This window comes from Ailuropoda melanoleuca, chromosome 5 (genome assembly GCF_002007445.2).
Source record: "Ailuropoda melanoleuca isolate Jingjing chromosome 5, ASM200744v2, whole genome shotgun sequence".
Taxonomy (NCBI): Eukaryota; Metazoa; Chordata; class Mammalia; order Carnivora; family Ursidae; genus Ailuropoda; species Ailuropoda melanoleuca.
The window spans coordinates 29332268-29348183 of NC_048222.1; the positions used below are offsets into that span (position 1 = coordinate 29332268).

The 15916-nt window shown below is 48.3% G+C and overlaps 1 protein-coding gene across 1 annotated transcript in view; it reads right to left on the reverse strand.

Annotated features, from left to right (window-relative positions):
- Window positions 1-2369: 2369 nt before the first annotated feature.
- Window positions 2370-15916, reverse strand: part of LOC100483072 (diphosphoinositol polyphosphate phosphohydrolase 1) — a 115830-nt gene continuing 102283 nt past the window's right edge. The window contains exons 4-5 of the mRNA XM_034660570.1: window positions 13483-13567; window positions 2370-10687 (exon numbers count right to left, since the gene is read on the reverse strand). Coding sequence (XP_034516461.1) covers window positions 10509-10687; window positions 13483-13567 — 264 coding nt within the window. The 3' untranslated portion in view covers window positions 2370-10508. The remainder of the gene's footprint in view (window positions 10688-13482; window positions 13568-15916) is intronic.

A 15916-nucleotide genomic window follows, 5' to 3' on the forward strand; every position in this document is an offset into this window, starting at 1 on the left:
TCACAGCTACCACTGAACGATCACACAGCAATTTTGACGTCACACACATTCCTCCACTTATTTAACGCTCACAACAAGCACGACAAGTGGACTTCTACCCCACTGAACAGGAGGGAGTGGGGACGGTAACTTGTCCAAGATCACAGAGCCTGGCAAACAGCCGAGCTGGCCTGAACCGGGGTCTACCTGCGATGCTCACACGTTCTATTCTAGCAGGCAGCCTTTCGATGTAGGACGGTCCTTCCTCCCTCTTCGGGCTCCCTTACCCTTTCCCACGCTCCAGCTTGAGCTATCTCCCTCGTCCCTTCTGACCCCACCCCTAGTGGCTTGCCTCCCCAGGATGTCATCTCTCCTATTTCATGCCATCTGTCACCCAAGCAGGTGCCTCTGTGAGGACTGCGTGTCCTGGGTTTAGCACGTGGCTGGTATTCAGGACATAGAACATGGAGCCCCAGGGCTGCATCCTCAGATGCTGAGATGTTAGCCTGGGTGTCACAAGACCTAGGAGAGAAAATAGACCTTTCACACCCCAAATGTGTCTGAAACTAGAAAGCAAACAAGGCCATGCTTTAGAACGCCAGGCTGTCTTGGGCACAACGATCAGGGCTCTAGAGGGCATGGGAGCCAGCCTGACGGGGGGATGAGCAAGAACTGTGCCAACTTCGTCTGGCTTGGATCCGCAGAGCTGCCTTTCGGCCGAACAAAGGGCACAGGCATTGCAATGAGCGCTGTGGCGCACTGTCCCTGGTGCTGGTTCCAGCAGTGTCACAGCTGCACTGGTGGCCTTTGAGCTAATTTCCTCTCCTCACCCATGCTCCATGTTTTGGGGGCTCTTTAGACCTCTCTCTCTGTAGCCACAAGTCCTACAGGCTATTGGAAGCTGGGCTGCAGCAAGATCACCCTAAAGCCTACACGGACCCTCTGAGTTGGATGGGGGAACAATCGATACGTAGTAAGCGTGATGGGGATGGGACACCCGCACAATGGCCCATCATAATCGGACACGGGCGAGTGGAGAGTTCCGGGAACTCCAGATCCCAATTAGAGATTGCCATCTGGTAGTTTCCTAAGTATAGCACATCACTTGTGTCAGCGTTTCTAAGCTCATGGCCTCATTATGCACACTAAATCTGGCAAAAGAAAGAATCCTTTCATAAAGGAGGGGGGATCATCACAGGACGGACAAAGGAGGCCTGCAGAATCAGAGTTCGGGGGAAAGGGCGCCCTGAGCAGCTGGTAGGGCATCTGCCCCGTGGTGGAATGAAGTCATCAGGTTACTATTGTTTAGCCACCAACTTCCTGCCTATTTTTGGCTACTCACACAGATAGCCGGTGCCCTAGCCAGGTTAACTTGGTCTGACATTTGTCATCATACAAAAGAGCCAACTGTCATCCAGGCACGTCCATCTCAGCCTCTTACGAGTTAGGTTCATGTGAGTCTCGTCCTGGTAGTGACCCTCTGGGTACACTGACTGTATCAGGTTTGTTGGCTTACCAAAACTTGGCCACTGGCGATGCCACCAGAATCCCAGGAAGACCGGCCTGCCTCAGTGGATGGACACGTTTATCTGATCATGACACACTGTTTACTCCTGCTTCTAGAGCCCTCTCTTCATCCCCAGGTTCATTCACCCCGAGTCCGGGCCCTCTCATGCACGGGGTATCACACGCTTCCAAACCACTCCTGTCCAACCTTTCCCGCGGCCGCCTCCTCCAACGTGGTTGATATTACAGGACTGTATCCGGGTCAAGAATGCTTCACACGTGTGAAGCCCAACTCCCTGGCCTGGCTTTCGTCATCTTCCAAACTTTAGCCTCATCGCGCTTTATTTTTCACGACAGCTCAACGTGTTCTTCGTCTGTCTCCCAGGTCACTTGGTGCTGCTCCCCCACCGATGGTGGTCGGCCCGCTCTCTGCCCGCGAGTCCTACCACTATACATCTTCGAAACACGGCTCCTGCCCTTCAGCAGCCCCGACCGAAGTCACTGGAAAGGATGGGACACAAGGCTTCCTGACCCTACCGTGCCTACCTCCTGCGCCCGTGCTCTCGTATTGTCTTGGATGCAGCTCACCTCTGTCCCTTTCGCGTCCCCTTGGGCGCTGGCAGTCCACCCGGGAGTATCCCTGGGCAGCCGGCAGCGGTGCCGGCCCGCGGAAATGAACGCCGAGCCTCACGGCCTGCTGTGGGCTTCTCCCACTTCACTTCTCACTTGAACTCCCTGAACAGCAGCCCATCCACAGGGCCACCTTTGACCTCGAGGGCTACTCTCCAGACCTCAGCAGAGAGTGGCGGTAAAATCAAAATAAGACTCATGTGAGGGACTCAAGGGAAACCTTGAGAAAGAAGAGACCAGACACTAAGCAGGGATGTGTGCGAAATACTGGTTTTTATTGGTTGGCACAAGATTACAACCTACAATTCCAATGGCCTTCCCTCCCACACAGCTCCAATGGAAGGAAACTGATGAACACATAGAAAGGAACAGCACGCTCACAGGATTAAGCATTTGTTTTTACAAAAAGGAGTGGGCTATGGGGGTGGTGGAACTTCAGGGAAAGTACGGAAGCTCTATCCAGACTACAGGGGAGGGTCTGTCTGTCCTCTGTTGTTGGCTCCACAGAAGGAGTACAGGAGAATCGTTACATATGACTGGCCTGCTACTGAAGGGGGGAAAGTGGGACTCGCATCAGCTGTGTACCTGTCTCAGACCCAAACCTGGGCTGGCTGGACCCCGTCTCCTTTTCTTTTCAGCCCTTCTTCCCAACCCAACTGTACCCACAGGAAAGAGAAGCATGAAGGAAGCCTAAAGACACCCTCCTTGAGAAGAGGAAACACGAAAATTCAGTTTCTGCTGCCTTCTCTGAACCAAATTCCACTCCCCGCAGCCCCTGAGGGCACTGCGCAGCTCTTCCCACAAGTGCTGTGAAGACACTGGGCGGGTGGCCCCAAGTGGGCAGGAAGGAAAACCGGAACTTTCCATGCAATACCAAGCAAGGCTGTTTTGGAACAAACAAAAAATGGAAAAGACCATGCCCCTGTGGGTTGGAGGCTCCCAAGTCCGGGAGTGCATTTGGATTGGGGAAGGGTGACATGATTCCAAACCCCAGCTTCATACCGCAGCGTCAGGTCCCAAGAGATAAAAAGGACCGCAACCAACTCCTCCTCCCATACAGGCACGGCTCCTTGGTTTCATCAGTTTTGCTGCGCTCACTGGGATTATTTCCGCCAACCTCTCCACGGATGTGAGTACTCAGCCCACTGGAGGTTCCACTTTCTGCCCTTTCTACAAATTGGAGGCACGCTGCCCACGCAGGTGATATGCACACTCACTCTGTAGACTGGTCACTAAAGGACTCTGTGCCCTAATGACGGGAAGCCTAAGTCGTCTGCTTTTCTGGGGGGCCCTGGTGGGTGGGGACAGTAGCACACTTCCAGTGGGATCGGAACAGTCTAGGTTGAGCGCGTGGGATCCCCCAGGGGAGGTCCCTGGGGGCCCAGCCCTTGGATCTTGTCTCAGTTCTGGAGACATTACTGGGCTTGACCTTTTAAGACTTGGTTAAAATGTGTTAGCACGAGGGGGAAGGGACAAAGATGGTCTTCTGGAGGAAAAACTCAAAACATCTTGGCTACTTGCCTCAATTTAAGGGGTTCCCTGGAAATAACTGTCGGACCTTGGCCAAAGGGAGACTGCATCGGGACGATACACTTGCAAAAGGGGAGGAAGCACATCTAGTTCCTCTGTTTTAGAACTGGAATGGTCCCCAGGATTTTAATCTTTTTGGATGCTGGTGGGAAGTGAGTGATGCGGCAGGAATCATGGTGAGGAAACTCCTTACTTAAAAAAACCTCTGACTGGAGGCCACATCCTGCAGCCTAGCCAACAGGAACTGGGGCCTCACTGCCTCCTCAGAGCTCAACCCCTACCAAGGTCATTGGAGAGGAGAGGAGACAAGGTCCTTGAAATGAAGGCGGGGCTGCCCAGAGCAGATTTAAAGATGCTACTAACCACGCCCTCTCTCTGATACACTTGAGTAGGCCAGAGCCACTTGCTTTATTTTTACAACAGCTCCCGACATCTTCAAATGCTCCTAACTTCCTTAAGCACACAGCAAACTGACAGCTATCGTTCCAAAGATAGAGGTACGAGCTACATGTTCCTTAGTCTAACCATCTGCCTTTTCTTGGGCGATAAACCAGCTCGGAGGTTTTCAGACTACGAAACAATCAACAGACCTGATGCGTGTTAACACTGCACCACATGCTGTTCACAGAGTGGACCAACTGTTTTTCTAACCACTAAACACAACACCGTGCTCCTGGGCCCCGGACGCACTCACGCATCTGTGCCCCGAGCAACACATCTATGTCCACCTGTAGGTCGGAGTGAACGGGGGAGGTTCTCAGAGGCTAAACAAAACACCTGAAGCCAGTAAGATTTTGGAGAGGAGGGTCCCCTTGGATTCTGAGCAGAAAGTGCACGAGCCCTGTGAGAAGTGGCAAAAGGGGAGCTCTGAGTCTGCGCACTGTGGCTTCAATCTTTAATGCCTGCCACTCCCGCTGGAGCTCCTTCCTGTTCTCGCTGAGCAAAGGCCCTCAAAGTCCTCCCTTCATTTCAGCGCTTTGGAAGTTCTCCAAAACCTAGCCTCAGATCTGTTCCCAGTGGAGGCTCTATGTGGGACAGACCCTTCTGGTTTGTGGGTGTCTTGGTCATCAGCCTCTACCTTCCTGGGCGTAAGTCATATCTGTTATGTCGCTGGACTCGAGAAACCAAAACCAGAGGTCCTTTTTTGATCATTTGTTAGTGACATATCTTCTCCACAACAAATAGCGGTTAAAGATCAAGGTTTAACCCTGAGAAGCTTTTTTCGCCCCTAATGGGACAATAAAGAGGCTACATGAGTCCTTGCTGCTTTAGCTTACCATTTTCAAGTTGGCATAAAAGTGCTCAGAAAGACAGGTTCATACTGGTGTTACTTCCCCTAGGGATTTACAGGCAATCTCACTGGAAAAATGATTTCCTGAAGGCGCTACTTCACCCCATACTAGGGAGATGAGGGGTACGGTCTCAAGGCCCAGCCCTGGGATTTAGGTATCTTGCTTTTTCCCTAAGGTGGCCCAAAGACTTAGTTTTGATCCAAATGCCTGATTGGGCCCTCGAGCCCGGAGCAATTTTACTACACTGATGAAATGTTCTCTGAAAGGTACACCCCACAGGTAACTTCCACTGGCAGTAAGCAATTTAGCAGGTAATTGTTCCAGAACCAGAATTTAGGCTCCTCAAGTCAACGAATACAGTCTTCCCATCTGGCCTGGCTGCAGAGTGTGTGCAAGGATGGGCAGCACATCAAAATGGCGAGAAACCTGGAAAATGACAATGCTGCTGCTTTTGGATCTTTTAAAGCCAATCTCCAGGGTTTTAGATGCCTTTTTGTTGTTCTAGGGACCTCCGTCCAGGGTTAAGAACTGAGACTGTAAACCAAAGGAAACCTAGAGTTAATTATTAAACAACTGGTTGCTGGAGGAACAGAAGCAATGCCTGTCCACCTTTTAGCTATTAAATCTTGCTTTTTGGCCCAAAGGCACTTTCTTCTCCAGTAGAACCCCTCCTGGTGCGAATTCTGAGTTACTGTGGCTTCCCTGTGAGCTCCCCTTTAAGTGGACCGTCTCATTTTTTCAGACAACTAAAGCTCACCAAATCTTCACTATAAATAAAGCTTCCGGGGAGAGTCATGCCTTTACTTAGAAAGCTCCATACTGCAGACTCACGAAATCACGTGACTGCTAGCCTCAGCTCAAAGCCTCACCAAACGGCATGCTTTCCTTCTCTTTTTATTAGTTTTTAAGGGACTAGGAGGAACTACTCGATGAGTCTGAGGGTGAGGGGATCATTGTCTTGGATGTTCTGATTAGGCTTCTCCATCCCTGAAAGGTCATCAGCTACGGCAAAAATGCAGTCAAAATGTGAAGCTGCCTTTGCAGAGGTGGAAGTAGGAGGGCTGTTGGCCTCCAGATGACAGTCTGCCTAAAATCTCCAGGTTCCCAGGGCCTGTGGTCATCTCAAGCCACCGAATCAACAGACAACAGTAGCTTCTATGGATAGCAGCCAATGCTTCCCCATTTACTACCTGAACATCTCAAATGTCTGCTTTGGGTGACATCTAAAGTGACATGGAAAATAGCTCCTCTGGGATGGGGAGGTGTCTGTTTGCAAGGCTCACCCCAGAGAACAGAGGCTGACCCTGGGCTGCTTTCCCACCTACTCCAAGTGAGATGGGTGCCCGGATGGAGCAAGGCTGACGTCACCAACATCAATGTCTGCACGGCCTGGAAGCACCCCCACAGCCTTGGGGAAATGGGTTCCATCCCAGCAGGGCTCAGAAGGAATGGCTGTCACTTCAGCTGGGCAGTATGACCTGTGTCACTTCAGGTCTGGCCTCTTTTAGAGTTTCAAGAATAAGAGCCCCAAGAGCTGTTGCATTATATAATCGCCATTAGATAATCTCCTCACCCCAGAGCCTCTTGAGCTAACATGTCTCCTATTTGTTATAAACATGAGCGTTACTTTCTGAAATGCAGAAGGGACCAGGATGACGCTTGATTATCAATTATAGCAAATCCTCATTTCCCTTAAAGCAAACATTCAGCCTACTGTGACGACTTCTCCAGGTATTTCTTCTAATTCTAAATTTTCTCTCAACTAGGCTGGACTTCGAGAACACTTCAGAAATACTAAAAATCACACAGTCGTGGCAAAGATCGCGCTGTGGTTATTAAATCCTTTCTGTGAACCAAAAGAAATGTGGCTCAGGCTAAGCTATTTTAAAAAAAGCTCAGGTGGGGAGACCAACAGAGGCATTCCTCCAGCGCTAGGTGGAAACGACGAGCACGTACAGGACAATGTGAGATGCGCACCCGGGTCCGGCGGGAGGCGGATTACTCTTCTGGTTACATAGGTTCTGGGCGGGGGGAGGGGAGCCTCTAATGAGCACTGTATGTGGGCCAGAGAAAGAGGAAGAAGGAGGAAGAACGGTTCTGCGTGGACGTTTTTTACTTTTCAAAACAAAAGGTGATTTTTTTCTTCTTCTAAGCAAGTCTGAGAGACCTTACATGGACTGACTCCTAACATCAAAAGAGAAATTATGTGTCACGGAGGAACTTGACTGTGTGGAACACGTTTACAGAACTGCTGCAAAAGCCTCCCAGAGGGCAGTGACCCGCTCTGCTCCCCAGAGGCTGTGAGAGGCAAGGCCTCGAGGGCCTCACGGCTCCACAGCGCTGCGCCGCGCCATGCCGAGGGCGGAAATCCTGCCGCGAAGCCACCTTCGAGGCCTTCCATGGCCTCGCAGGGGGTGTTCCTCCCACACTCTTTGATCCCTCCAGATGGCCTCAGCTCAGACCCAGCAGCGCGGGAGCCCTCTCCACGCAGGGCAGATGGGGCAGCAGACACTTGTAAAAACAAAACCGTCAATTCGTTAACTTTTCCATCATGCCAGGTTTACTACAAGAAAAATCAAGACTCCTGTTTCATGGGCTGCACCATTCTGGAAGGCTACAAAACAAACAAACAAACAAATACAGCTGACTCCTGGTAGCTCTTCTCTCTCTCTTTCTCACACACACACACACACACTCACACACAGTCCTGGTCCAAAAAGATGGCATGACCTCACTGATGCTTCCCAGTGGCTGCAAATTGATAAACTAAAAACAAAGTTAATTTTAAAATATCCAATGCTGTCTTTCTCTATCCTGAGCATGGTGGACGGTGCTAGACACCCTAGGAATAAACCAGAATCTAGGATGGGGAAGTTCACCATGAGACTTTGTATCTGCCCTGTACACAAGAACCCGTGTGTATCAAGCCTGAATAAGGTGAGTACTTGCAGAACTCACAGCAAAGCAGTGTCAAAGAAAGACTCTGCAAGTGGGATCATTTTTGTACTTTCTTCTGTTTCCCCTTGCTTTCTTTGGGGAGGTGTAACGGCTACTGCCAGCATGGGTCTGAGTAATCTATCACAGAAGGGCTATGACTACACACCAGTGGAGACAGCCATGGTGTTAATGGTGCCAGGGAGGGAGACACACCAATCCCCACTCATCAGGTTCCCAGTGCAACAGAAAATAGCACCAGTTTCAACAATTCTGGTGTTGGACAAAGCCTCTTTTTGTCAGTTAAGAAAGCATCAGCACAATCTCCCCAGTTAACTGCATTAATAGGATCCATTCATGTCACTGAAAAATACTTCTTGGCACAGTTCACTTTCCTGACCCAAAGACGCCAACATCAATCCAAACTGGACTTGGTAGGGTAATGTGTTGTGACACCAGCCCAGTAAAAACAGCTTTAGATCATGAAAAAGTGCACAAATTACTATTAACACTGCAGTTCTCTTTTCAGGAGTCCTGCCTGTTTTCCTGCAAAGTACTTTCAATCCATATCATAAAGGTAGAATTTAGTTGGAAGAATGTGTTTTTTGGATTCCACTTAGTGCTTGGTTGAATTTATTACATTTTCTCCTTTACTTATATGGACAGAAACTCAGCCTGCTCTCAATCAGGCAACAAGCAGGCAGTATGTTCGTTTCTGAGTGAGGACATGCGAACAGCGAGTTGGTCTTTAGACTCAAATTCCACGGTGCTGTTTCTGTCCACTGGGACCCTTACTTAGGGACGGAATTCCTTTCCCAGAGGTAGAACAGTATCTTAAGGAAACTGTGGGCACTCCTTGTTGGTTCTGTGCCTCAAGACTGGGAGAGAAGACACAAACTGGGAGCAGACAGCAAAATTTAAAGTTCACCAAAAGATGTCCCCCCAAAATTGTGGAACACTGAATGACAGAGGCCTATGTCTCTTACATATATGTATATATACATCTCTTCTAGTGGGAGGGAAGAGCAAAAGCTTTTCAAAGTTTGAGTATTTATTAGAATTTTTAAATAAAGAGAACTACGATTTTAATTTCACATCTTGGCTACGTTTTGACAAAGGAGATGCCACTAAAAGCACAGCAACAAATCCTGTCCTAAGCCAGGAATGGACCAGTGTCCCCCCCCTCCTAGACCCACCCCTCAATCTCAAGACTCTTTTCTGCTTACTTCCCAGCTAAACAACACGACTGGCAAATGAGGCCAGCATGAAGCCTGTACCAAAAACCAACACGACAGTTTGCAGTGAGCCAATGCATGATGTCACTGTTCTAGTCAAGGACCGAGCATTCTCCCATACCACTTCGCAGCAAAAGGAGGACCTTGTGCATCCCAGCGGGAGACAAATTTACTATTTCTGAGCATGCTCCGTGGTGCAATTCCAAGTGCTGTCACATTGCAAAGATAAACAGACACCTGCATTTTCCTCCTGTGTCCTTTTCGGGAACTTAACATGGTCACCCAGGATGGGGACGGGACCGTGCACCTGCACTGGCCCAGGACAGCCAGATGCTTCCGCACAAGGACAGCGTCCAGTTCGGCGTGGTGTAAGGCATGGATGCACAAGGAGAGAGGCCACCGTTGGCGGTAAGTAGCATTATGGAAAAAATTCCAACCCGCAGGACAGAAAACAGCGCTGGATGCTCCAGTGTTTTAGAGAGCAATCCCAAGAATCCAGTTCAAATCCCTACTGTCAACATGTAGGGAGGAATTCAATTTCTATCATTGCTTCTCCAGGTCTAAGCTGAGGCCATTCGCTCCTGGCTTGGTAATAAAAAAGAGAACAGGTTTCCTCCTGTGTCTTTCTTGACATGGAAACACAGCTTCGAGAAGGCCAGGAGTCCTGGGAGCGCTACAAAGGTAGCTAAACTCTTTCTGTACCCTACGTAACTATAGTCAGTGACTGGGGAAAAGGGAGAGGACAGGGAAACTTACCTAAGCCACTAGCATCAAAAAACAAAAAGGGAAATTAACTGCGAGGCTCTCCATTTCAGAAACACCCCGAATTTAAAAAACAAAACAAAACCCTGAAAAATTAAACAGTTAAATTCCTCTTCTAAAAGTCATTTATTTACATATTATATGCCCAGTATATAATGTGTAGATAAATGTACCCTACGGTGAAAGTGACCAACCTCCTGGACTGAATAGCGCATTATAGGACACATTCTTGAAAGGTTTCATCTCATATTGGTATCTTTTAATAAAAAAAAAATGAAAAATCAAAGAAAAAACGTCTGGCCAGGGCTGGGGTGAGACGAACAGGAACACTTCAGAATCCAAGGCAGAGGGAAGGCTGTCTGTCTCTCTAGACAATTGTAGGGGAGTGAAAAGGGAGGGACTGATCATGCACAGAAGTACTTACAAATTACATACCCACCCCCCACCCCCTCCATAAAAAGAGAAGAAAAAGCCCATCACTTAACACCACACAGCAACACCATCAAGAACCGCTTTCTCTGCTGCCCATCATGCCTTATTTGGAGAGGAGGCCTGTGAGGAGAGGTGAAAAGAGCAAGGGAGGGAAGATCTGCACTCCAGTCTAGTTTCCAATTTCCGTTCCTCTTGCGCGGGTCTTCAGTCATCTGATGCCCGGCATGGAGCTCTGGGAGGAAACCGAGTACGTGGTGGCCACGACTGGGGTGCCGTTGTTGGCCGAGTAGCCTTGCCTCAACGTTTCAAAATACGACGCCTGCACCGGTTTGTGATACTGCAGCACTTTTATGGCATCTTCGATTTTGAACCACTCCCTCTTCCTTCCTGTGGGGGCAGGGAGAGGGAGAGATGAGGACCAAAGGGAAGCAGCCGCAGGTTTCTGATCTTCAGCTCGGGAGAAAGTGTCCATGAGAACAGAAAAGCCACTGTGATCAAGACTTTAAAACCGTGCACTATAGAGGTATTTTCCTCACTTTCTTTCCTTACAAGAGTATATGCTTCGAATGCCATACAGATGTCCGACGCGGAGGACAGGGAAGACACGTGAGAAGTGAACTGTACGAACCTGCCCTGCAGGGAGAACCACGGCTCCTGGTCTCTTGCGTTCCTGGGCCTCGGGGCCTTGCCCCGCCTGCATGTACCCGAAGCCCAGCCAGCACCCCCATCTTCTGCACAAATCAACACGAGCATCAGCTTCCAGAATTACAAGGATGGCTGCCTTAGAATCAGTTATTTATTTTAGAATTTTAAGAGTCATGTATCTATAGATCACAAAATATTTTAAAAAATAACACCATCCCTATTAACTCCTCAGTCTGTTTCCTTACTTTTTTTTTTCAAATTTGTTTTAAAATCCTTTATTTTTTTCTCTTATAATAAAAGTTCATTGCCTAACACTGGGAAAATGGAAGAAGTATAAAGAATATGAGAATTACCCACAACAGGAGAAGCCAGAAATGACTACTCTCAATACCTTCGCGTCTTTGCTTTTCTTTCATCATATTTGAAAAAGACACTGCACTGAACAACTAGAACTGGGATCATACTTCCAGAAGCTCTGAATCCCGAGAAGCTCTGATAAGAATGTTGTGGTCAGAAACCTGGATACTGGGCTGCGCTCCAATCACATCACCGGCTCTACCGAACGGTCAGTTTGGGGCAAGTTACTGAACTAGGTTCGGAGCTGTGCCCCAGCTTCCTCATCTATAGAGATAAGAAACAGCACCTAGCTCACAAGTCTGCTGTGAGGACTAATATGTAAGATGTCTGAACGATACCTGGCACATAGTACATGCTGTATGAGTTTGCTTATCATTATTATTGTTAGTGCTTCTCTTTTTACTCCACACTGATTCTTGCTCTTCTAAGTTATAAAAAACAGGAGGGGCGCCTGGATGGCTCAGGTACTTGAGCATCTGACTCTTGATTTCGGCTCAGGTCATGATCTCAGGGTGGCGTGATCCAGCCCCGCGTCCGGGCTCTGTGCTGGAGTCTCTCTCTCCCTTAGGAGTCTCTCTCTCCTTCTCCCCCAACCCCCAGCACTCTCGCTCTTAAAAAACAAACAAACAAAAAAACACCTTTATCTGTTTTTTTCTTTCTTTTAACCTCCCAAAAGAGGCCTAGGGCTGAGATTTTAAGAATAAAACACTCAACCTCTAAAGGCCTTGTGTTATATAATGCCAAACTGCTTTCTAGAAGGGCCGTCCCCGTGCCCAGTCCTGCTTGTGTGCTGCAATGTCGTTCTCACCACCCCGTCAGCACTGCTACCTCTTCCTCTGTCACTGCCAATTCTTTAGGTGAGAACCGGTGCCTCCTTTTTGTTTTCATTTTGTTGTGTTCATTTTGTCTCATTTTGTTTTCACGTAGCTCTAATTAGTGTATATATAAGTCTGTACCCTGCTTTTTTCATTCACCAACACCGATTCACAAGCCCTCTGCCACGGTGTATTAGCTTTCAGAAGTACGTGTCTGACAGCTGTGCAACATTCCGTCAGATGAATGTACCTCAGATCACTTATCCTTCACTGAGGCGTATGTTTAAAAGCCAATTTCCACCTGAACAAGGCTCATCTGCAGGAAGGCTCACAGGCTTATTCTCCATATTTTAGATTATTTCAATATTTCAATTCTCGGAAGTAGTACAAGGTGAAAGGCTAGTTGGATATTAATAGAGCAATGGTACCTTGAAAATTCATATCACAAGTGTGTGACTCCCGCCTGACAGAGTGCTCTGAGGACAGGGCCAGGCCACACTCATCTCTGTCTCCTTTTTAAGCCCTACCACTGGCTGTCAAGGAGGCTATTTTTAATAAACCCCTACTGAATTTATTCACTTAAGCATACTGCATTCTTACCAGGGAGAAAGCTGCTAAAAGCCGGAGGACTGTGAAATGCCCAGATCAGCAGTGTGAGGGGCGCGGGGGCAGAGCACGTACGCACAGTGAGGGCAGAGGTTTCAGCAACTGGACTTTATCCGTTTGCCGATTTATAACCAGCTTTTAAATTAATATTACACTTTTCTAGAATATACTTTCCTTCAGAGGCAAAAGAGTAAACCATGAACTGACCATTAAATCACCTAAGTTTTCAGTTCCAAAGACACACACCCAATAATGATCTGAGAGATGAAAGAGAACGGCTCCTGGGGAGAAAGGGGGGGGCACCCGAAGGGGAGGAATATGGATGAAACTGGAAACCGCTCCCACTACTCTGCGTCTAGCAACGACTCTGGAGGGAGCGGCTCGGCTGGCTCCACCAAACCAGCATCACAAGGAGCAGCCAAGGTCCTGTGCCCAGCGGGGGTTCCGTGGCCAGTGGAGGCCCTAGCATCATGGAGGAGGGGCAGGAGCTGCTGAGGAGGGTCCCATTCGGCTTTAGGAACCACCTTTCTTATCTTTATGTGCACTGTTGCTATTTGTTGACCAGGTACCCACCTTCAGCTTCCTTTTGAACATTTCAAAACACTACTTTCAGAAGTTCAAAATGGACATGCTTGTTTCATTAAACATATCCCTCAATGGTTTCTTTATCAGGCTCACTTCTGGGTCTGGGTCACGACCTGTGGCGTGGCAACGGCCTGTGGTGGGGTGCATTTTGGAGGCTACCTGGGGACAACTTACCAATGTTAACTGAATCTTCCCAGTCTTCCAGCACTTCTGTGACAATGAGCACATAGACATACGTTCTGTGCTTCCTCTCCTGGTTCTGAAGGGCAAAGAGAGAAGGAGAGAGGAAGAGCTTTCCCTTAGAGAGCTGAGATTACTTAAGTGAAACACACTCTTAGCCATATGTCCAGAGAGCTCAGACACAAGCATTCCTTTTACTTTTAATCATCCTACAATCATACAGGGAATAGAGCCAGATGGCCTATTTAAAACATGCCGCACTTGCATTTAAGGTTGTGCTCTTTGGCTGGCCTTCTAAAGCCCGAGCTTTAATCTTTTTTCGTTCCCCTTCCCCTAAGTACAACTTCCCAGGAAGGCTGTGAGAAGGCAGTTTGAGATCTCTCAAGAAACAGGCACCAAGGAAATGTAACTCGCCAGAACACAAGAAAGAGAAGAGGCCGTGGGCAGGTGGGGGTTCCATCAATGCAAGCAAGCTGATTATCTGGCGCGTCTCTCCTTCTCCTACTAGCATTGCTCATCTTTATTTTCCCATTTCTCACTGCCTTCACCTTCCTCCAAACCTCTACCCAGCCTCTTAGCTTGTTCCTTCCACCTTTGCTATAGTTACTAGATCTTTTTTCCTTCAGTCTTCTCTACACTTTATGTCCCTCCTTGCATCTCGGGAGAAGAGGAGGAGAGGTAGGGACGGGACAGACAAGGCAGGCACACCTTGTCTGACCGCATCACAGATGCTGCCTTGCTACGAATGGAAGGTCTGTGGCAATGCTGCGTCAAGCAAGTCTACCAATGCTGTCTTCCCGACAGCATCTGCTCACTTCGTGTCTGTCATTTTGGTAATTCTCAAAATACTCAAACTTTTTCATTATTATTATATGTGTTATGGCGATCTGTGATCAATAATTGTTGATGTTACTACTGTAATTGTTTCAGGGTGCCACAAAGGACGCCCATATTAGACAGTGAACTTAACCAATAAATTCCACTGACCAGCCATTCCCATCTCTCCCTGTCATTCACCCTATTCCCTGAGACGTAACAAAATTAAAAGTAGGCCAATGAGGGGCTCCTTGGTGGTCCATTCGGTTAAAGCATCTGCCTTTGGCTTAGGTCGTGGTCTCAGAGTTCTGGGATTGAGCCCCGCTTTGGGACTCTCTGCTTAGTGGGGAGTCTGCTTCTCCCTCTCCTTCTGCCCCTCCCCCTGCTGTGCTGTGTCTCTCTCTCTCAAATAAATAAATGACATCTTAAAAAAAAAATTTAAAGAGTTGCATATGTCCTATTCTCCCTTTAAATCAAAAGCTAGCAATGATTAAGCTTCATGAGGAAAGCAAGTTGAAAGCCAACACAGGCTGAAAGCTAGGCCTCTTGCACCAGTTAGCCAAGATGTGAATGCAAAGGAAAAGTTCTTGAAGGAAATTGAAAAGTTCTGCTCCAGTGAACACATGCATGACAAGAAAACGGAAGAGCCTCACTGCGTATATGGAGAACATTTGAGTGGTCTGGAGAGAAGATCCAGCCAGCCACAACCTTCCCTTAAGCCAAAGCCTGACCCAGAGCAAGGCCCTCGCTCTCCTCAATTCTGTGAAGGCTGAGAGAGGTGAGGAAGCTGCAGGAGAAGAGTCTGAAGCTAGCAGAGGGGGGCTCATGAGGGTTAAGGAAAGAAGCCGTCTCCGCAACATGAAAGTGCAAGAGGAAGCCGCAGAGGCTGGGGGAGAAGCCACAGCGAGTTCTCCAGGAGATCTGGTTCGGATCACCCGTGAAGGTGACGCTAAGCAACAGGTTTCCAGTACAGATGAAACAGCTCTGTGGGAAGAGGACGCCACCTAGGACTTTCACACTGGAGAGGTCAATGCCTGGCGTCAATGCTGCAAAGGACAGGCTGACTCTCTGGTGAGGGGCTGATGCAGCTGGTGACTTCACGCTGAAGCCAGGGCTCGTCTACTACTCTGAAAATCCCAGGGCCCTTAAGAATGACGCTACCTCTATGGCTGTCTCTATCTCTGTCGAATAAATAAATAAAAAAATCTTAAAAAAAAAAAAAAAGACTCATAGGCTGGAGCTGCCACAGACAGTGATTCCTCTGATGCATCTCGGCAAAGTAAACTGGAAACCTTCTGGAAAGGATTCACCATTCTAGATGTGCTCTAGAAATGGAACGACACAGTCTGGATGACAGCACATCTGTTTCCAGCATGGTTCACTGAATATTTAAAGCCCACTTTTGAGACCTCCTGCTCAGAAAAAAAAAAAAAAAGATTCCTTTCCAAATATGACTGCTCGTCGCCAGTGTACCCGGTCACCCAAGAGCTCTGATGGAGATGGACAACGAGACGACTATTTCCGTGCCTGCTGACACACACGCGTTCCACAGCCCATGGATCCAGGAGTCATTCTGACTGGCAAATCTTACTGTTTAAGACTCATAGGCTGG